The 22,619-nt window shown below is 44.0% G+C and overlaps 1 protein-coding gene across 1 annotated transcript in view; it reads left to right on the forward strand.

The window, feature by feature from the left end:
- LOC137645811 (F-box only protein 7-like) overlaps positions 1–22,619 on the forward strand; it is a 67,380-nt gene that overhangs the window by 43,542 nt on the left and 1,219 nt on the right. The window contains exon 2 of the mRNA XM_068378766.1: positions 22,149–22,619. This exon is cut by the window's right edge and continues 1,219 nt beyond it. Coding sequence (XP_068234867.1) covers positions 22,149–22,619 — 471 coding nt within the window. The remainder of the gene's footprint in view (positions 1–22,148) is intronic.

Raw genomic sequence — 22,619 nt, forward strand, 5'->3', positions numbered from 1 at the left:
CCTTGATTTATACTGGGCAAGGGGACCCAGCTAGAACCTGACTTATCCGTTTGCTTCTCCTCCATTTTGCTTCCCTTTTGCTTGCTGATCATAAGTACAAGTATAAGAACATTAGGTGAAAGGAAATATTGTTTAATTAATTACGGGACACAGTGTGGGAGGAAAGAATTATGATAAGTTACGGTACTTAAGAGATCTTAAAAAACAGTGGCTGGGGAAGGGGGGCACATTGGTGTAGGAACAGGAATGATATGCAGTGTTCATAAAACAAGAAAATAAAATTTATTTGTACAAAACTGTTAGGGTTATGTTAGCATGGACCCATCAATCCAAATAGAAAATTAAAGACAAAATTAGCATTCCTTAATGTCAAACTTCAGCAACAGGGTAACAGTGATAAACAAACAGGAAATTTTCTTCCCCCAGGTGGGACACTCATAAGTGTACCTATACAGGCCAAGTCTAAACCAAGGCACACCTAACCATGTATCTATTTGGGCAAGTACCAGTATGCCATCTATAAAGAACATATAACGGTGAAAAATACAGTACCACAATTTTCCCTAAATCAATACTGTTCTCATCAATCTCCTGTCCACCATTGGGATGCAAAGTCACTTAAACAGTCCTAATTTCTGAAAAGTACAGCCGCATACTATGTCGTACAGGTCTGTGCGGGCCCACCATTACAATGTCTCGATAAGTTTGTCAACAGCACATTTGAAATCTCTCAATCTTGGAAGGGGTTTTGAATAAGTCTGAATTCATACTAAACTCAAAAGTCACCCTCTTCCTAACATCGGAATTCACTTCTTGCGCCTCTGACCAGATATGCCATTTCCATAGCTCCTGTTAACTATTTAATGTTCATGACACACTCTCATAGCAACACAGTAGCTTACTTTTAGTTACAAGGTATGGATATAGAACAGCATCACAGACTAGTACAGACTGATAACAGGAAATATTCTAAATTTGCTCTTCCTTACACTCCCTACTGAGTGTAGGGGCTGCTGTCAATACCTGGAAAGGAACAATAACACATTAAGACATTTTTGGAAAAAGGGGGGCTTGAGGGATACAAAAGAAAAAAATAAAATCAAATATATTTCATACACACACAAACCACTAAAGTTTTCTGTCACAAACCCTTATATATTGCAACAGGGTCCTTCCTCAAGCGAGAAGTACTCCAAGCCTAGAGGTGGTTGTGTCTCATAGGTCACCTATCATCCCTGCCCCGTCAAGTTCCCAATGGTTGCTTCAGGATAAGATCTCTTCCGTGAAGGCTTAAGTCCCAGTGGAATCAAGTAAGCAATTTCCCTGGCACCCTGATCCACGCAGGGTCAAAGGAACAGACAGACCTCGGATGGTGGGTGGCAGACGAGAACCTCCGCAAAGGGGTCGATTCTCGTCCCTCTCCCCAGAACTGATGCTTTATTCAGATGCATCGAAAGAAGGGTGGGAGCCTCGCATGCTGCACCATATCACATTCTGCCTCTGGTCTCAATCAGAAAGGTATCAGCATATAAATCTCCTATAGATGATTGCAGCCTTCCTTGCCCTCCTACAGTTCCAGCAGTACCTGGCAGGTCACTACAGTGTTGATGAGCGACAACACCACGGTAGTGGCTTACATTAACAAATAAGGCGGTACCTTTTCGCAGCCCCTGTGCCATCTAGCAGTAGAGATACTCAGACGGACAGAAGACAACTTGGTGTACCTGTTGGCTTGCTTCATTCCTGGTAAGAGAAATGTGCTTTTTTTACAAAGAATGATAAGTGAATACTTTCTTTTGAAGCATTAAGTTATAAATTAAATTAAAGGATTATTATTTTAAGATATTTTATCCTTTTATTAGTTTTTTCTTTAGATAATCTTCGATCTGTTTGCAAAGATTAACTAGCGTTCAGTTTATTTTTGTTACGCAGTTGTCATTATCGTTACAATATTACAATATTTTGTAGTGATTTTTATGAATAGTACATTCTTCTTATTTCTCAAGTTTTTAAGTTGTACTATATAAAAGGAACATTTTATTTTGCAATTAATTTGTTCTTTCAGTATTTTTCCTTAGTTAGAGATTAATGAAATTTACAATTCAGTTAATGTTTATACGATGCAGTATTCTTTACAATCGTTGTAGCGCACGATTCTATGTAATATTGTTCGTATATTAATTGTAGATGTTCTAATGGGTACGAGTGATGATTCGTCTTTTATTGGAACCCCTTAATTTAAGGGTTCATTTTAATTTATAAATATTATATCTATTAAGGTAATATTTGATATTTAATATTTTGTTGTATTTATATGGGATTCGGTACTTTTGCAATCCCATTCAAACCATTGTCAGAATAATAAGTCTCTCCCTACGGATTTCATTTCGTTTGAGAGAGCGTATACTTTGGTTTTCAGGTACTGTAATTGTGAAACTATCTTTGTACCAAAGAGTAAAGTGCAAATTTTTTAGAGCTAAATTATGCAGTGAATTTTATTCAGTGGAGAGAGCTTCTATTCGGACCTGTCGTTATCCTAGCCTTAGACATCTGTCGAGCTCCCGGACCCAGGGGAGAAGTTAAGACGAACGGCGAAAGGAATCGAGAGGGGAACCAGGCGTTACAGTCTTTTAAGACCCAAACAGAAGTCCTCTCGAGCGTTTTCTGTCGATCACCAGAACGCTCACCCTCGCTATAGATAAAGCGAGGTATTAGTGTTTGCAAACATTATTCGTGCGCTTCAGGCGCTAAGCTGAAACAAAATTAGATTCGTTCTGCGTGTGTTATGTTTCATGCGGCGCGGACGCAGTGCCGCCGCGTCCACCTGATGGGTGTTGTCTCCCAACAGTGGCAAGCGCTAGGGATCGACAAAGATAATGCTAAATACGTTTCGCCTAAGGTTGATCCTTGATCTTTGCTGTTAGGCATGAAACAGCAACTATCTTCGTTTATTTAGTCTTATCAGCCTGCCGTTAACAGTGCGGTTGGGTGTCACGATTCCGGTCTTTGACACGGACGCACAGGCGACGTGTCTTTAACGGTGAGGACTCGTTGTCGCACAGGCGGCCTACCAACCGCAATGTTCAACGGTGGGAGAAAGTGGATGCATTACTTCGATTACCTGCTCAACGCAAACCGACCGCTCATAGCGCCTAGTATCAGTCTAACCAGGCGCGCCAACGTTTGCCAGGCAGCAGAGCTGGCGAAGCGTCAGCAGAACGGTGCAGCAACGGAACGGAGCGAAGCGCCACATCAGTCTGGACGCTTCAGCGTCAGTGTGGACGCTTCAGTGTCAGCGTGGACGCTTCGGCTTCAGTGTAGACGCTTCAGCGTCAGTGTGGACGCTTCGCTATCTATGTCAATAGACTTTGATGTCTACCTGACCATGACCGTCTAGTGTTGAGTTATTGTTGCTCTAGGCGCTATATTAAGAAATGAATCTTAACTAGAAAGATATATTCTCGGACCAAGGCCTGCTGGGCTAACTTTTGGTTGGGAGAACTAGAATTAAAACCTCTAAGCATTGAGGTCTAAATTGAGAATCCTAAGGATTGGATTCCTAAGAATCAAGACTTCTCTTCCTAGGATAGAGATTGTAAGAGGAAGGGAATAACTTTCAGAAACTCATGAGAATTTTTCTGAAGAGTTTCACTTTTATTTTATACCTGCTGCTCCTCGTTCCGACTTCAGAGTTTTCGCTAGTTGAGTTGATGGTGTCTCTATTTATTTTATTTTTATTACTAGCCAGGCTACAACCCTAGTTGGGAAAGCAAGATGCTTTAACCCAAAAGCTCTTATAGGGAAAGATGGCCCAGTAAATTAATAGGAAAATAAATGAATAAATAAATTAACATTAAATCATTCTCGGAAAAATAACGAACCTTAATGTAGAGATTGATAAAGCACCTGCAGCTGCAACAGCAGGAAGGGCATTAAGGCCTTAATGAGAATAGAGCGTAAGAGTATATCTCCCACCACGGGCAGATCTTTTATGGTTTAATGTATTATGTTTTAATCCGCTCTTGTTAGTGACTCGTAAACATAGCACAGTGCACTGGAGGAGGTGTTTGTTCGTGTTCATCTTGTCCCTAGCCCTACACCTCTTCCTTACGTTCTAACCCCTGGGAGAAGGAAGGTCGGTAGGCTGAGGTACATCGCGGAACTTGTGCATTAAACGTATGTTTCGCCGAACGATCCTGTTGATGCAGTCCAGGACGTTTCCTCTCCGCTTTGGAATGATGAAGTAAAGCTCTTTTCTTCGCCTACGATTGTCGAACTATGACGTCACAACCATGTGACATAGTATCTTGAAAAGAGCGAAGTTGGAATGTCTTGAAGCGATCAGTTCGTCATCGCTATGGTATCATGGATCTTGTAACTTTTTTCTGCGTATTAGGACGCAGTTCCCTGACGAGAATTACGTTCTACGCTTCCCTGTCTACTAGACTAGGAAGTTACTCGTCATGTATGCACGCGAACAGAACTTTCCCTCGCAGCAGGCGTGTTGTGATGCTTAAATGGGAAGCAATTGAGTGTGTTTTTTTCTTCCAAGAGAGAAGCGGAAGTCAGACAAGTCACATACAATCCTAGCTCTCCTTCTGGAACCTGACGCACTTTCAGGGAGGAAAGAGTTTGTCCTCGTCGAAGGACACAAAACATAGACTTGGTAGTCACCAATCAATATGTCCAAGACCTTTCAGGAGTCGTATGTTTTCTAATAGCTTATCCTGCAGTAACTGATGTTCGCCAGAAGTTTTTTCTTTTTGAAAGAAGGCGACGTGTCAGCACCAAAATCGTGTAAGACACATAGTTCTTCAAGAGAAAAGGTGCTCAGTTTGCTTCTGTTCACACTTCTTTTCCTGCCACAATTTGGAGAAATGTCTATTACTTTCTTCTGGGATCTAGCGACTACTGGTGATGGTATCTCACAGCATTGGATACGTTCTGGTCGCGCACAAGGCGCGCTGGAAATGTCATAAGGACTCTCCCAGGTTGCTCATGGGACTGCGATTGATGATCTCTCACAGCCTTCGCTCACGCTTGAGTTGGCGCACACGCTGCCCCGCGAATGTAGGTTTGGTCTGAGCTAAAAGAGGACAATTTCATCTCTTTTTAGCATTTACGATTATCGGGGGGGGGGGATTTTCTCCTTAAAGAGTCTAGGGACTACCATAGACCAAAGAAATGGTTTTCCATTAGTATCAGACAGCGTAGTTCTCCAATACTCAGCAACACTTCCGCGCAGAGGTATGCTCGTGTTACAAGAAGCGTTAGAGCGGATGCTTGTAGCAGTCTGGTCTCTCTCTTGAGGCAGACATCACGCAGACACAGACACTAATTCTGGTCTCTCCTCACGCAGTCACAGACGCAGACGCCAGTCTGGTCATATGTTGGACGCTGGCAGTCAAAGTTGATCCTTTCAACAAGTTGTCCCATCTTCGCGGTCTGTGGGACACGCGACTACCACTCACGCGGATGCATGCTACATGCGGACAACTCTCGGCAAACAAGTCAATCTGAAATCCTAAGCAACCTAGATGCATGTGTCAGCCTGGACATATGCTGGATAAGGTCAGTAAGGGTTTTCCCGCGTCAGGATAGACTAGCAGTTGCTTCTTGGCGCCACTGACCGGACGCGATGCTCTCGCCTCCTCGCAGCATGCTGTAGATTTACAACAGGCGGAACGCACACAGAGCGCTGTATCCACACGTCAAGGTGAACGCATACAGCACGCTGACACCTTACGGTAATGCAAGCACATGCGACATTATGGTCGCATGCTAGACACATACAGTCAAGTCTTTTTCTCACAGCAGTATGGACAGACTGTTGTCTCTCCTTCGCGTCTCTCTGGCCACGCAGCTAATGCTCCCTCACGTCAAGTTTTTGGCTTTAAGTATGTTGAACTCTCGCTGGTTACACGCGATCAGGTCTTAGCCGCACAGCATGAGGTTCACGTTGGTGATGCTTCTTTTCAACCAGCCTAGCTTAATATCGGTTTCTTGCGACCGATCTGGCCACGTTTCGGGAGGCGGTCTAGATCTTGACTCTCTCTCACGACATGTTGAGCATATGCAGCATACTGGAACCATATTGGACTCATGCTAAGACCATGCTGGATACATGCTGGAAGCATATCATTAGTCCGTTACCCCGTGTCAGGGTCACGAACGCTTTATTTCAAACCATCAAGCTTTAGGTCTAGCTGTCTCCATTATTTCGGAAAACCCGTAAGGTGGAGGGTTGTTCGAAGGAGACAGCTGAGGCTATCGCTTGTACAAAGGACCTTTGACTTGAGGTTTTGCAACCCAAATGCAAGATTTTATGGACTGGTGTAGAGCTAAAGCAGTCTCTTCATTTAGTAACTCTAGAACACAAGTGGCCTATTTCTTCTTAGAACTTAGAAGAAAACACATTGTTTCCTCCTCGACCATCAAGGGGTACAGGAGTATGCGGGCAGCTGTCTTCAGACGCAGAAGAATGGATCTATCAAATAAAGACCTTATAGATCTTCTCAGTTCATTTGAAATGACTTAGAAGCGTCAGCAAGATTCGCCGGCCCGGAATTTAGCGGTCGTTTCTGGAATTCCGCGGTAGTGACAGATTTGAGCCTTTACACTTGTTTTCCTTTTTAATGTCTAACTTTGGAGACTTTTATGAGTGTCTGACAATAGTTGAGAGTCAGTGAAGTTCACTCTTGTAGCAAGAACATGGACTTCAGAATGTATAAGCCATAGGTGCCTTGCAACCTGGATTCTTGGTCATTAACAAATGTCCTTCTCATCCATGGCCTAAATCTTTCGAGATCTCTGTCCTCTCGAATATGATTTATGAAGGACTGAGGAGAGTTTTTTGCCTGGTTAAAACGATGAAGTTTTATCAGGACAGGACCATAGGAATTAAAGAGTCTATTCAAGGCTCTTTGGTGCACGGTCAAGAAACCTGCGCTGTCTATGTCTAAAACGCTCTATCATCTTGTATAGACTTTAATTACAAAGGTTCTTTCATACCGTTGTGTGACAGATCTTAAGCTGTCGAAAGAGTAAAGACTTATGAAGTTAGAGCTGTGGGAGCTTCTGTAACTTTTAAACTAAACTATTCTCTGCAAAGCATCATGTATACAGCTTGTGAAGGGTTAATCCTGTACTGTATTCGCCTTGCATTACTTATACCGTATCCAGTCTCTTTGTGAGGACGGCTACATTTTGGGATCACTTGTAACAACGAGTGCAGTTGTAGGTGAAACATCCACCACTACATTTCCCTAAAATTCCTAGTACCCCTGTTCTTCTCTTGGAACTTTTATATATGATTTTTATGATTGTGCGTGAAGATTGGTCGGCAATCTTCCGCAATCTTTGTTCTAGTCAGGTGGTCATTTTGTTCCTAGAGAGCACCCGGAACAAGGGTATTAGTTGAGTTCCTGTCATGTTATAGGTTATGTAACCGTTTGACAGCTCCTAGAGATCATCAGCCCCCTGAGTGGACTGCTGGATCTCCTAAGGAGAGCAGACAAAATGAGGCAGAGCATTGCTGTCAGCTTCCTTATCAGGTGAGAACTGCTTAAGTTGTATATGTAACTGTTAAGTAAATTTCCAATTATGCAGCTGTCTCTGACCCTCCACCAAGGGTTGTCAATCAGCCATTCTTATATAACCAGCGGGTAAGTTTTATATTTAAAAATTATATTTTCATAATAAAATAAAGTTTTGAATATACTTACCTGCTGGTTATATAAGTTAAAAACCCACCCTCCTCCCCTCTAGAGACCATGGGGCATGGAAAATCTGAAGCTTGTGGGTATAGTTCTACCTGTTGTACCGCGAGGGCTCTAGTGTATACATGGCATATCTGCAATAAGCCGCGCGAGATTTTGAATTTTCTGCTGGGGCATCAGGAGACTTTAGCCATTCTTATATAACCAGCGGGTAAGTATATTCAAAAATTTATTTTATTATGAAAATATCATTTTTCGCTTTGCTTCAAAATCCGTTTTTTGGGCTCAAGCCATGTCGTCCTGATGGAAGTTTACCAGAGAATTACTAGGAAGTACTGTATCTATGGATTTGTATTGGTGCCTTAACCTTGGGACAATTTTTTTCTATGGTCATCCGGACCATTGAGAAATATGACGTTACCGTTATACGTCACTACCACAAATCATGGAACAATGTTAGGGCTTCCTGCCCCCTGCAGGGATGTGTCATACCAACAGTAGAAAAGGGTCTCAAGGTTTGCATATATTGTAGGAACAAACATAAGTATCAACTAGATATACATAGGTCTCAAGATTTGTATATATTGTCAGAAGAAATATAAGTATCAACTACTGTATATCCGTTGTTTGTATTCATTCAATAATATGAGGTTTACTTAGGTGAATAAGTAAGAGAACTATGGCTACATTTATTTTGCTATTTGCAGGGTGAAAAAAGACGCAATTACACTCTCTTAATCATTTATTTAAGCTAAATCAGTAATTGGGATAATAAGTGTAACATGTTGAAGAGAATTATACATACAACATAAACACTTCTACCTGAAAGGGAAGAAATGATTAATGCCACTATAAAATTTGAAAATTTTTGATAAAAATTTTTCAATATAATTTTCTGTAAATGTTGGATACTATCAACACTGTGTACAATGTACACACGGCACAAGTGTTATCTGTACAATTCTACACCTAAAATTTTGAACAGTCTTAGTGTCACCATGGTGACACCCACATAAAAGATATTGCACTGGAAGGTGTCAACACCTTCTCACCCCAATTGATAGTCCCAATCAATTCACTGTTCATTGCAGCACTAGACGACAGGTTTTACTACACTACCTGCCGCCACCACGTAATGCTTAAGTTCGTGCACTTGCTTCGCATAATGTTTATAAAGCACTCTGGATGACTAACATCCAACATATGATTAAAGAAGCTCGAAGTCCATATACTGAAAAATGTTCAGTGAGGAAGCAATTTTTCTTGGATCATGACCTGCGGGTGTACTGTCAGGATCCGCTCTGCGAATGAAGTAGGTGAACTTCGCCCTCAGTTGTTTTAGGGATAAGTTTGATCCTGAGGTTTCTCCTTTGAAGAGCTGTCCTCCCCTGAAGTCTGAAGTTCTTTGAAGATAGACCTTTAGACATTCAGCTGGACACAGAGAGACATCTTCCTTCAGAGGGCAGATTCTCCAGGGATCCCATCTCTTAGTGGGTAGCTCGTTCTTGGCGAGAAAGGTAGGATCAGGCAGGAGATTCAGTTCTCCCGCTTCTGTGAACTGAATGTGGCTCTCGTTTCTTGATAGGGCCACTATTTCACTAACTCTAGCCCTTGAGGCTATAGCGAACAGTAAAATAACTTTTGGGTTAGATCCTTAAGAGAACAATCTTCATTGTTCACGGTTAAGGTATAGTGTAGGACCTTGTCCAAGGACCATGAAATGGGCTTTGGAGGAGCTGCAGGTCTAAGTCTAGCATTTGCCTTCGGGATCTTGTTAAAGATTTCGTTCGTCAGGTCCACTTGGAAGGCGTATAGAAGAGGTCTAGTCAGGGCTGACTTACACGTAGTTATCGTGTTGGCAGCCAGGCCTTGTTCATGAAAGTGGATGAAGAAGGATAGACAAGTCTATTGAGATTTCTTTCGGTCTTTTTGCTTTAACGAAAGCAACCCACTTATTCCAAGACGATTCATATTGTCTTCTGGTTGACTTTGACTTGTATTCTTCTAAGAAGGCTATGCTGCCTTTTGAAATCCCAAATCTTTTCTTAACCGCTAGAGCAAGAAAATCATGAGATGAAGGTTTTGAGTTCTCTGTGATGAAGCGAAGACAGTCGACTTCTGAACCATTTAAGATAGAGCTGGGTTCGGTAGAGGGACCAGCCTCAGCTTCAGATCCATCACCAGAGGGAGCCAGTTGCTCTTGGGCCACTTGGGGGCCACTAGAGCCCCCATTCGTTTGAAGGATCTCAGCTTGTTGAGGACCTTCAGTAGGAGATTGGTTGGAGGGAACAGGTAAATCAGTGTCCATTCGTTGCAATCGAGGGACATGGCGTCCGTCGCCTCCGCCAGAGGGTCCTCGTATGGGGCTACATATCGAGGTAGTTTCTTATTGTCGCTCGTCGCGAAGAGGTAGATCTGCAGTTCTGGGACTTGTTCCAAGATGAAGGAGAATGAGTCTGCGTCTAGGGATCATTCTGAATCTATCGGCTTTAACCTGGATAGAGCGTCCGCTGTCACATTGCGGAACCCTTGTAGGTTAACTGCTGATAATTGCCATCTCTTCTTTTTCGCTAAACGAAATATAGCTAATATCACATGGTTGATGTGAGGCGATCTTAAGGCTTGTCGGTTCAGACATCTTACCATCACTTCGCTGTCCAAGATCTGCCTGATGTGGACTAATCTGCGACGGGAGAGCTTTTTCAACGTCAAGAGGACTGCCATGGCCTCCAATATATTGATGTGAAAGGTCTTGAACAGATATGTCCAAGTCCCTTGGACTTTCCTTTGATGGGAGTAACCTCCCCATCCTTCCATCGAGGCATCCGTGTGGATGGTCACCAATGGTGGAGGTGGTTGCAAGGGCACGGTCCTCGTTAGGCGCTCTGCCTTCGACCACGGCCTGAGAAGTGATTGTAGTAAGGTCGGTATTGGTCTTTGTAGATCCCTTCGAGCGTTTGATGTGTATCCTCTCCAAACTCCTGACTTATCTTTCAGATGTGCTCTCAGCACTGGGTCTGTTACTGCTGCAAACTGGAGAGAGCCCAGTACTCTTTCCTTTTGGCGTCTTGAGATCCTGTCAGATTTCAGTAGTCTCTTGACAGACCCTGCGATAATCTCCCTCCTCTTCCCTGAGGGAATAGAGAGGTGGTGTGACATCAAGTTCCAATGGATTCCTAGCCATTGAAACTCTTGAGCTGGAGAGAGTCGAGACTTCTTGAAGTTGATCTTGAATCCCAGATGTTCCAGGAACTGGATCACTTTCTTGGATGCTTGCAGACAAGCCATCTTGGATGCTGCCCACACCAGCCAGTCGTCCAGGTACGCTGCTACCTGAACACCTTCTAGGCATAGTTGTTGAACGACTGCGTCTGCAAGTTTCGTGGAGATCCTTGGGGCTATGTTTAGTCCGAAGGGCATGGCTCTGAAGACATACTTTTTCTTCTGTAGCTTGAATCCTAGGTAGGAGGAGAGGGGGCGACTGACTGGGAGGTGCCATTTTTCTGTAGCTTGCATCCTAGGTAGGAGGAGAGGGGGCGACTGACTGGGAAGTGCCAGTAAGCATTTGCCGGGTCTATCGAGACTGTGTGCGCCCCTTTGGGTAACAGGGTCCTTATGTGTTGAAGGATTAACATCCTGAACTTGTTGTTCTCTATGAACTTGTTGAGTGGCGACAAGTCTAGAATGACTCTGAGTTTGTCTGAGTCCTTCTTGGGAACACAAAACAGCCTTCCCTGGAATTTGATGGACTTTGCTTTCCTTATATATAAGGTATATTCTTCTATTAAGGGGATGGAGTGTTGGAAGAATTAAGGAAATGATGGTGGAGACTTGTTCCATCTCCATCCTAGTCCATTCTTAATTAGGCTGTGGGCCCAAGGATCGAAGGTCCAACGATCCTGAAAGTGTTTGAGCCTCCCTCCTACCTGAAGCATCTCATTGCTTCGGTTGTCCGGAGGGTTTACCTCCCCGGCCGCGTCCTCCCCTACCTCGTGAGGGATGTTTTGAGGAACCCCGTCTGGATCCTTTACTTTTCGGCCGAAAGGTAGTGGTTTGCCTCTCAAACCTAGGGTTGAATGCTGGTGACCGGGCAACCAGCTGTTGAGGCACCACTTGGAAAGTGGTCTGTGGTTGAGCAACCACTTGGGGCACTGCGGTCATGGTGACTGTAGGATTTTGTTGGGCAGGCCGAGAGGGAAGTCTAGGCTTCTTCGTATTCCTTTTAGGTTGGGAACCCGTATCCGGGGAAGACTTCCTCTTTGACGAGATGCCCCACTTCTGGAGAAGGTTCCTATTCTCCGTGGCGTCTTTCTCTACTACCTCTTTGACCACTTCATTCAGGAAGAGGTCTTTACCGCAGATGTTGGAAGATATCAGCTTCCTTGGTTCGTGTTTCACTGTTGCTGCCGCGAACATGAACTCTACAGGCTCTCCTGGCCTTCATGAAAGCGTACAGGTCCTTCACTTGGGTGGCCATATGCATTTTGGCCAGGACCATGAGCATGTCTGGGGTGCTTTTTTGGCCTGCACACATCTCTATGCAGTTCTGTAGGGATAAGGATGCAGCAAGTCTCTCCTTCGTCTCTTGTTCCCTGCGCAAGAGAAACTCAGATAGTTTAGGGAGATTTTTGTGAACTGTCGTCCCGCGATATCTGCATCCAGCTCCCCTACTGAGAAGGTTAGGTGGACATCCTTCCATTCCTTCTCTTCCATGGGCAGGGCTAATGACAGAGGCCTACACTCCTCTAGTGCAGGGCATGGTTTGCCTGCCTCCACTGCCTTGGCAACAGCTTTAAATGCTTTCGATGTAAAGGGGAAGGCTATTGAAGCAGGAGCAAGAAAGGTAGGGTGTTTCTTGCTCAAGGCGGACACTTTCGAGTTTGAATAGCCCGCCTTCTTTAGGCTGCTCGACAAGAGAGCCTGTGCCTTATCGTGGTCGAAAACCATGACCTCCTTCGGTTCTGTCTTCTCTTTTGGGGCTGGCTCATGCTTCAGTCGAATGAAGCAATCAGGGTAAGCATTAAAGCTTGGCCAGAACTGGATGTCGTCTAAGGCGACGGCTCCCATCTTCTCAGAGATGTAGAGTTTGCTGTTAGTAATCAGCATATACTCCGCGTGTATCCAGGGATTCGTCTCGGAGCAGGGTGGGAGGTCTTGGACACTAAGTCGCTTGTATGACCCTCGGGAGGCGGTGATCCGTGCTTCACGGAGCTCTTTTTCAAGCTTCGCTTCCCTTTCTTCGCCTTGCTTGCGAATGTTCTCCATCAGCGCCGTGATATGAGCCAAAACTGCCTGGCTCATGTTGTCCAATGGAGGGGTCAGAGCAGAAGACGTAGAAGGTGTCGGCTCTAGTGCCAGCACAGGCGGAAGGGACTCTGACTCAGCTTCATCTTCTTCGGGAGGCAGAGTAGACTCCTCCTCGGGATCATCCCTAAGGAGATCCTTCTCAGTGTCCGAAGACACTTCAGACATCCTTTCCTCCTGGTGGATGTCCATGCCTTGCAACGCCTCACTGACATCCGTCTCGATGGCAATCTGGATGCAGGGAGGTACGGGTCGTGTTTGGAGCACGACAGGTTCACTACTCGCCTTAGAGAACAGTAAGTTGCCTATTCTATCATTAGGTAGGTACGGTCTCGGTCTCGGAGAGTTCTTCTGGAACCCTAGTACACACTTGAGCAGCTTTTCTCGTGCTGCATCCCTTGACTCCGTTGACTTGGGTCGTCGAAACCCTCGGCCACCATGGCCAAGCAGACTTTGCAGTTCTTGGGGTCCCAGTACCGCAAGGTTTCGGTGGTTATGGTGCAGGTGGCATGAGACCTGCATATCTTGTGACCACAGAAGTTCCTACTCCTGTGGTTACAGAAGTTCCTACTCCTGTGGTTACAGAAGATCACCTCACACTTCATTTTGGGTTCCTCCTGTAAAGAAAGGAAAATTAAATGAGTATGCGGCTGTTTATCCCTTTTGATGAACAGGTTATGCAAAATATTAATATTTGAACCACTATAGCTTAGGATAGTAAGCTAGAAAGGAAATAGGAAAGACACATACCTGTGTATCATATCCAGCCAATTGCTGTGACCTCCCCCAATATTAATGTTAAAATTTTCTTATCAAGGAAATTCAAAAGAAAAGGGGTTCTAACCTCTAGGGCTAGAATTAGTATATACTAATGCTAATCCCTTCTCTAAAAGTTTTAATATTGTGGGCTAAGTTATAAGACTGATTACTATTAGTGTATTGAAGGAATACTTCCTTTCAATATAGGATTGGTCTCAACAATAGACTGTGAAAGGACACACAGGGTATGTTGGAAAATAAAACTACTGTATAATCTATACTATAGTTTTCTGTCTGCAGTATATACTATACTGCAAATATACTGGTTACTGTATAATCATATACTTTAGTTTAACCAGCATGTTACCGGCTAGGCTAGTACCTAGCGGCACCGGTCCAACCGGCATATTGCCGGCTGGGTTAGTATCTGGCGGCACCGGTCCAGCCGGCGGCAGTACCTGGCGGCACTAGCCGACAGAAAGAGAAAGCATGGAATGAAGGGCTGCCTTATTAATGTATGTACAGTAAATAAGAGTGAAGGTATATAACCTTACTGCCTTCTTCCCGAATGAGGGTTCAAATGGAAGGGAAGAATGAATCATTCAAGCTTCCACCCCGCCACAAAATCTGTTGCCGGCGTTGCCGGATTCAGGTATGTGGAAGGCAGTCCAAGGGAGGACTGAAGAACACTCAAAGACAAAGGGGTCTCCCAACGGCAGCCGTCATAGCCGGCACAACCTTTTCCGGAGCCTTGCGTCCTTAAGGGTAAAGTTGGAGCGGCTATCAAGTTGCCTATGTAGGAACCCGGCCGGCACTACTATCTACCCGGCAAGCGGGGAGAATATAGGACGATGGCCACAGAATTTCGATAGCTAAGCTATCGTTAAAGGACAGAGAGGGGCAGGGAAAGGGTCTTGTATGTAGTGTTAGGAGATGGTGGCAGGATTGCCGCCATTTCCAAACAGGGGTGAAACTTCGTTTCAATATCGGCGCTATCCTAGGCGGCAGAAGATTATCTATTCTTCAGCCTAGGGTCTGCCTAAAGTGTTAGGAGATGGCGGCAGGGTTGCTTCCATTTCTAAATAGGAGTGAAACTTCATTTCAATATCGGCGCCATCCTAGGCGGCAGAAGAATATTTATTCTTCAGCCTAGGGTCTGTTGAAACAAGACTTGTCTTCTAGACCACAGGGGAGAAGGTGGCGGCAGTATACAGTACTACCACTTCAGGTGCGTCTTAGGGAGGCTAAACCTCCTACACCGGCAACTATAAGCCAGCAGGGGATGACTACTCACCCTGCAGCTCGGTCGCTGGCATAAAGACTGAATACTCTGAGGTTCTGTCGAAAACCCCAGCCGGGATACTTGCCGGCAAGGGTGGGAGACAGGAAACTCTAGCCTAGTCAAGCCGGAGTGTACTACTCTATGGCGAGACCAAGATAGGGTTACAGTATCGCCTATGGCGACACTCAGAGGGAAGGAGGGTTTAGCCTTAAATCTCCACAGGAGACGAGTATCGAGTTATAATTAATTCTAGGAGATATACTATCTCCTGTTGAATTGATAAAACGATACACGAGGGTAAACGGGGATAATGTATGAAAGTATACTAAAGCGCCTAGGCTAGGTAGCCTAGCACAGGGCGAGATCTCGGGTACCTATATTGCCGAAACTCTAACGTATACAATCAACACAAGAGGAAGAGGAAATTTGTATGCATAATCATATCTTCACTTGTATAATTGTGCCTAAATAGCTATAAATCATTAAAGCTAAAAACTGGCAATGTCGTTCTACTGACTAAATAAAGCATGCATGACGAACGACAGCGCTTAACATGGCTCCTCTGGTGACTGGCCACGCTCCATAAAACACATTAAATTATACTAATTTCACGGTGAGGCAGGAGCTAAAAATTATACACTGTAAAGATTAAATACTCAACTTTTCAGAGTCGGAAGATGTTGGTGATTGCATATTAAATCCTCTCAAGAACGATCAAGAACATTAGACAACAGGGAAAACCACCGTGCGAGATCGCTACCAAATAAGGAATGGGCGCCATCTTGGAGCCATGTAAAATAGTATGGGAGGAAGGGTAACCTTGATAACGGCTCCCCTTCAGTCTCGCCACTTTCCCCCTTGAAGCGAAAACGCTATTCCGGGTGAAGATTGCCATGTGTCGTATCAAGATATACATGCCCTGGTATTATGTGATATCATTAAGAAAAATTTAAGGATATTCGCGCCAGGAGTTAGAATTCTGGAGACCTTAAGGTCAATTCTCTGGGAATATCACTGTAGCCAAATATCCCTTAGAAAGCTACCAATAGGAACCTTCCATCAGGACGACATGACTTGAGCCCAAAAATAACCATTTTACTCTAAAGACGGTGTTACTATTCCCGTTGGCGTCGGCTAAAACGAGTTAGTAAATTACTCGGTCTTTCTTTTTATGTCTCCCATTCGAGGGGATGGGGGGAGGTAATTCTCAACTTTGTCCCTGAGTTCATAGCTAAAACTCAAAATCTGGGAGTAGCAGATCCTAGATTCAGCCCCTTCTGAATTGGGAGCGAGTCTTCGTTCAGTAACCAAAGACCCAGACCAACTGGTACTTTACCTTGTGAAGAGTCTGGGGCGTTACCTCAAAAGAACAGCAGCAGCTCGCCCCCATGTGTCTACATTCTTTGGTAGCATGAGGAAGGTCAAGAGGAGGGCCACGAAAAACACCATCTCTGCATGAATCCGTAAGGTCATTGACCTGGCAATCAACCCCGACCCTAAACCACCACGGCAACCTAGAGCTCATGACATCAGGGGCATTGCAACATCACTGGCATTCAAAAAGAACTACCTTGTAATGCATTTACTACAAGTGGGCATGTAGAAGCATCAGACCTTCACCGCCCACTACCTGCAAGACGTGACCCACAGGAACATTGGAACATTTTTCATTGGTCCTGTGGTGGCTGTGCAAGTGGTCTAAACACCTCATGATCCTTGATGGACAAGTAGCAGAGGGATGAGGGCTGAGGTTACCTGGGATTAGGCTGGGTTGAATGGGCAAGAATAACTGGCTTCCTTTCTTCCTTCCACCTGTCCCCTCTTTTGGAGAATCAGAACCTGGATCCCCAGCACACCTGACCTCACCTCTCTACAGGTAAGAACTATTTCCTTTGTGTAACCTGTTATAGAAATAATACTTGTTGCATCCCTAATATCTTTAGCGAAGGGGGATTGGGTAATGTCTAAGGTACTATGACGCGGAGAACTTATACCTTGACAGTCACATTGCTATTACAGTATCACGAACACACAGGTTCCATAGGCCACTAATAGTGCAAAGCACTATAATTTCAGCAATTTCCCCCCAACTACGATCCATATCGTGAGGAGAGAATCCCGGTCAATGCCAAGAGCCAGTTGGCACGGGCTTCCACCCTCCTAAGGGGTAAGTCTTCCCTATAAATAGCGAGGCTGTGTATAGAATGACGGAACAAATGACAAATTTGAAAGTAATTTGTATTTTTCCTAACGATACAAACTTGAAACTATTTACAGAATACAGATTGACCCACCAGCACCTATCCCCTTGAAAGTCCTGCCTGCAAGCAAAGAAGGTGCTCAGCCCAGGTGTGCGAGTGAGCGGATTAGCCGGAGGTATGATCGCTACACTATCTGTATGTTTTGTTTTATGAGCGCATGCGCTCACATCTCGAAAGTATTACAGCTAGTCGACGATCAAAAATTCCTTTGGCAATAATGTTGCGACTTCGCACATACGTTATTGTTACAAGCGGGCTCAGATTTGTTTTCAATCGCTTACCCAGTGGCAAAGAATACACATATGGGACCTCAGACGGGCATGTACATATGTGCAAGCTATCTTTTTGCGATAAGGGTTATAGACCACCGTGCAATTAGAACTCCGTTCTAATGATTTTTAAGGGTTGATGGATATATCCCTTATGGGAAACCAGGTTATCTTCTACCTTCCCGTAACCAGACATACTGTATGTGCGGTCTGCCTTCATAGGGAGTTCCTTCCTATCTTTCCAAATGGAGGTCTTAGTTTTTTTTAAATACCTGGACCGAACACTTTTCATAAGCAAATCCATTTCCTAGGAGAGAACATTCAATATCGATGCCAGGTTTGCCGACCGGAGATGAACGAAGGAATTAACTAAATGGAAGACAACCTGTGAATAGTGGATTTCATGCGCCTTTGCTTTATACACGACACCCAAAAGGTGCTCGCGCGAGGGTTGTAACCTCAGCATTCCATGCTTTTATCTTTCTCTGGTATAATTGGAAGGGTTTATCAGAAAAGATATATAAGAAGGACTCTTTTCACTGGGAAGGAGAAGATCTTGGTTATGATGGTTTCAATGTTCTCCAACTGAGTGCCGGACACAACTATAATTCGGGCTACGCCTGTGTGTTAGTCCAGCTCCCCGGTCTGTTTTACTGGACCGTAGATGGAATTATGCTCATATTACCTGTTCAACAATAGATTGAAGATACGTCTCAATCTTACCTTTTGGAAGTTGTTGGGTGCGTTTGATAGTTACCAACCGGTCTCTTGTCCGAAAGCGATCACTAAGGAGATTCGCTGTAATAACATAAGCAGTACTGACTACCCGGGTTTACCGATCTGTATTAAACTTACTCGGCCAACCTCCATTAGAATGGTGGCTGTTGGAGAACAGGATCCTACCCTCTCTTCATAGCAGAGGCGTGCAATTGGTTGCACGTCTTGACATCAACTTGAAATGTTTCTTGCTACACAGTCTCTAGAACCCTCGAGAGGAACCGAGGAGAATTGACTTTCACTTGAGAGTCAACGTCACTTGTTCCACTCAGTGGAACTTGGTATTCCTTAGGGGGAGGGAACAGCAGTCACAATTTTTGGGGTATTGTTGACCACTGTAACTGAAATATAAATGGAATTGGGATTTACTTGTTAACATTGTTTTCTGCACGAAAGCTATTCTGTTATGTGACGAGGTAGTACAGTGCCCTTCCCATTTTCTGATGATCGGAGAGGGAAAAATCTTTCCTCCTGGGTCCACAGGTACCTCAAGTCTAAGAGGAATCAAGCAAGCATTTTTCCGGACACCCTGATTCAACTAAGGTTAGTGGAACTGACAGACCTCAGATGGTGATTGACAGACGAAAAGAGCTCGATCTTCTTGTCCCCCCCTTTCTGGAACTATTGCTTTTTTCAGATGCATCAAAAGAAGGTGGAAGGCCCATATGCCGCACCAAACCATCTCCGTCCTCTGTTCTGAATCAGAAAGATACCACCATATAAATCTTGTAAAGAACCATCTAACAGTAGAGATACTCAGATGGGCGGAAGACAACTCAGTGGCCCTGTCTGCTCGCTTCATTCCAGGCAAAAGGAATGTGCTTTTCTGAAGAGCTACTCAGATAGTGGGCTTCGAAAGGTTTTTGAATCTAGTATCCAACAAAATCCCGACTTTGTGGGCTCCCCTGCTGTGGACCTGTTTGCAACAGCCCTGAAATTCAGGCTCCCGCTCTATTGCCTCCCAGTCCCAGGCCCTATGGCTCTAGACAAAATGCATTCCAACCATGGTGGGACAACATAGATGTTACATTTTTCCACTGTTCTATCTGATGAAAAGGGTCAGAATAAGCGAGAATTTATCAGTGACTGATAGCTCCGCTATAACATCACGCAGAGTGGTTCCTGGACCTTCTGCAGCTCCTGATGGAGCTTCCGAGGGAACTTCCTCCACAACACAATCTACTCTTAACATCTACATACCAACAGCTTCCACATAGTATCTTCGCTTCGACTTCACGCCTGGAGACTGTCCAGCATATCTTCACATAGAGGGGCTTTTTGTAATGAGTTGCGGAAAGGATGCCTCGATTCCCTAGACGCTCTTTAGCGTCAGTCTACCAGGCTAAGTAGTCTGGTTTTTGTTGTTGGTGTCGTGGAAAGAGTATCACTCTCCTTGATGCCTCTGTTCCAACAATAGTGGAGTGCCTTGTACAGCATACCTTCGGGGAGAAATGCTTCTCTCGGTTTCGATAGTCAAAGGCTACCACTCGGCCTTGAGTCTCTCCTTTAATCTGAAGGTAGTAGATATTTCCTCCTCGTTGGAACTTTCTCGCCTCATACAAAGTTATGAGATGACTTGTCCCCAGTTGGAGGTTAGACCTCCATGGAACATGGTTCGAGTCCTTCAGTCTCTGAAGGTAGTTCCCTATGAACCATTATGCCAGGCAACAGTTCGCCACCGTACTTTGAAGACGGTGTTCCTACTCACTTTGTCTTCGACCAAAAGAGTCAGTGAACTACATGGTCTATCAGGTGACATCTCCCATTCAAGGGGATTGGGTGAGGTAATTGTCAGCTTTGTCCCTAAGTTTATTGCCAAGACTCAAAAATTCTGGGGTAGGATCCTAAATTCAGACCCTCCAGAATGAAGAGTTTTCGTTCGGTAACCAAAAACCCAGACCAACTGGTACTTTATTCAGTTGGGAGTCTTAGGGGTTACTTAAAAGAACAGCAGCAGCTCGGCCCAGTGTGTCGGGAATGTTTGTCAGCATGAGGAAGGTCAAGAAGAGGGTCACAAAGAACACAATCTCATCATGGATTCACAAAGTCATTGACCTTGCACTTAATCCTGACCATCCTCCACAACAGCAACCCAGAGCTCATGACATCATGGGCAATGCAATGTCCCTCGCGTTAAAAAAAGAACTACTCTGTGGCGCAGGCACTGCAAGTGGGCGTGTGGAAGCGTCAGACGACCTTCACTGTCCACAAACTGCAAGATGTAACCCACAGGAACATGGATATGTTTTCCATTGGTCCTGTAGTGGCTGCACAACAAGTGATCTAAACACCTCAAGCTCCTTGATAGACAAGTAGCAGAGGGTTGAGGGCTGAGGTTACCTTGGTTAGTCTGGGGTAATGGAGTAGAATGACTGGCTTCTTTCTTTCCTTCGCCTTTTCCCTCTCTGAGGAATCAGCTCCATGGTACTCAGCACAGCTGACCTTACCTCTCTGCAGGTAAGGTACACATCCCTTGTGTATCCTAAGTATAGAAATAATAATACTTGTAGAGTCCCCAATACCTTTGTGAGGTGAGCTATTGCTTAAAGTCTTGGTACTCTCAGATTCCTTTGACTTGAGATCCTATTACTAGACCAGCCACATTACTAGTATCACAATCACACATTTTACACAAGCCGCTAATCGTGCAAAGCACAACTATTTTAGCGAGATCAGGTTTCTTACTATATGCAATTTATATCGTAGGGAAGAGAACCTGGGTCAAATGCCAAAGCCAGTTGGCACGGACTTCCTTCCTCCTAAGAGGTAATTCATTCCCTATAAATAGCGAAGCATTTGTATCTAGTGACAGAACAAATGACAAATTTGAAAGTAATTTGTACTTTTCCTAACGATACAAACCTGGAGCTATATGTACAAATTGGCCTACTAGCCCTGTCCCCCAAATAAGTCCTGCCCGAAAGCAAAGTGGGTGCTCAGCCCAGGTGTGTGAGTGAGTGAGATAGCTGACTACCCCCTCCTCCCGCTAAGTAGCGGTTGGGGTGGCTATCCCTTGCTAACATTCTCATGCTCGTCTTTCAGCTTCACCGAAAGTAATATCCCATATAAATAGCTCCAAGTTTGTACCTTTAGGAAAAATACAAATTACTTCCAAATTTTAAATTTTTCTTACACATACAAACCTGAGCACTTTACTCATACTTAGCCCGCCATCACCATTCCCTTTAGAAAGTCTGGCGTGCAATCAAAAGTGGATGTATATACAAGGTGAGTGTGTGAGTGGGATGACTGGTCTGCCCCTGCTAACTACTAGCAGGTTGTTTACCTCGCATAAAAAGTTTATGGCTAGTTTCCAGCTATGCCGGAATAATATATCCATAGTAAAGAGCTCAGGTTTGTATGGTTAGGAAAAATACAAATTGCTTCCAAATTTACCATTTTTTTAGGCAGTTGGTTACCTGATTTTCCTCTCACAAGTGTGGAAATTTAAAAATTTTTATAATGCTGCATACATTATTGTTTAGGAAAATTTTAAAGTTGTTTTATATACATGTACAGTACTGTAATTTGAAATATTGAAGTGACATTACAATGTTTAGGTATGGCTTCAAGTCACTTGATTTAATTAGAAAAAAATATTAAATATACAATAAATGATATCTCCTCTATCACTGTGAATATTACTTACTGTATATGATTTATGTATGTTTAAATTTGAAAATACTGTACAGTACATGCTTTTTAGATGAATATTTTTAGGTGAAGTATTTTAAAGTGAACCATTGATTCTGGATATTCATCCTTCCATTTCTTACAGGGAACCATTAACCCTAAGTTTAAATGGTTCAGATCCTCTTTTTGGCAATGAGGATGACTCACTCTCCAGTCTCGGTATTGTACCTGGGGATATGTTGATAATCATACCACCAAGTGAAAAGCAAGTCGATACTGCAACTGCATCATGTTCATTGACAGACACAGATAAAAAGGAAATAGTCTCATCACCTGGAACTTCCACATCATCATCATCATCAAAAAATGCCAAAGATGAAAGTGAACCAGCAACTAAAAAGTCATCTACACAGATTTATGAAGAAAATAAAGGAACTGTAAAGATTCTCTTAGAAGTGAAAGATGGATATCCATCATCTTCTCTTGAGAAATTATTCAATGAGTGCTCACCATCTTCTGCCAGCCAGGCTGTTAATCTTTTAGTCCATCTCACCATGTTAGAATGTGGTTTCTGTTTAGTAGATGATTTTCAGGCGCCACCTGGTTGGAAAGAAAT

This window comes from Palaemon carinicauda, chromosome 8, assembly GCF_036898095.1.
Source record: "Palaemon carinicauda isolate YSFRI2023 chromosome 8, ASM3689809v2, whole genome shotgun sequence".
NCBI classification, from domain to species: Eukaryota; Metazoa; Arthropoda; class Malacostraca; order Decapoda; family Palaemonidae; genus Palaemon; species Palaemon carinicauda.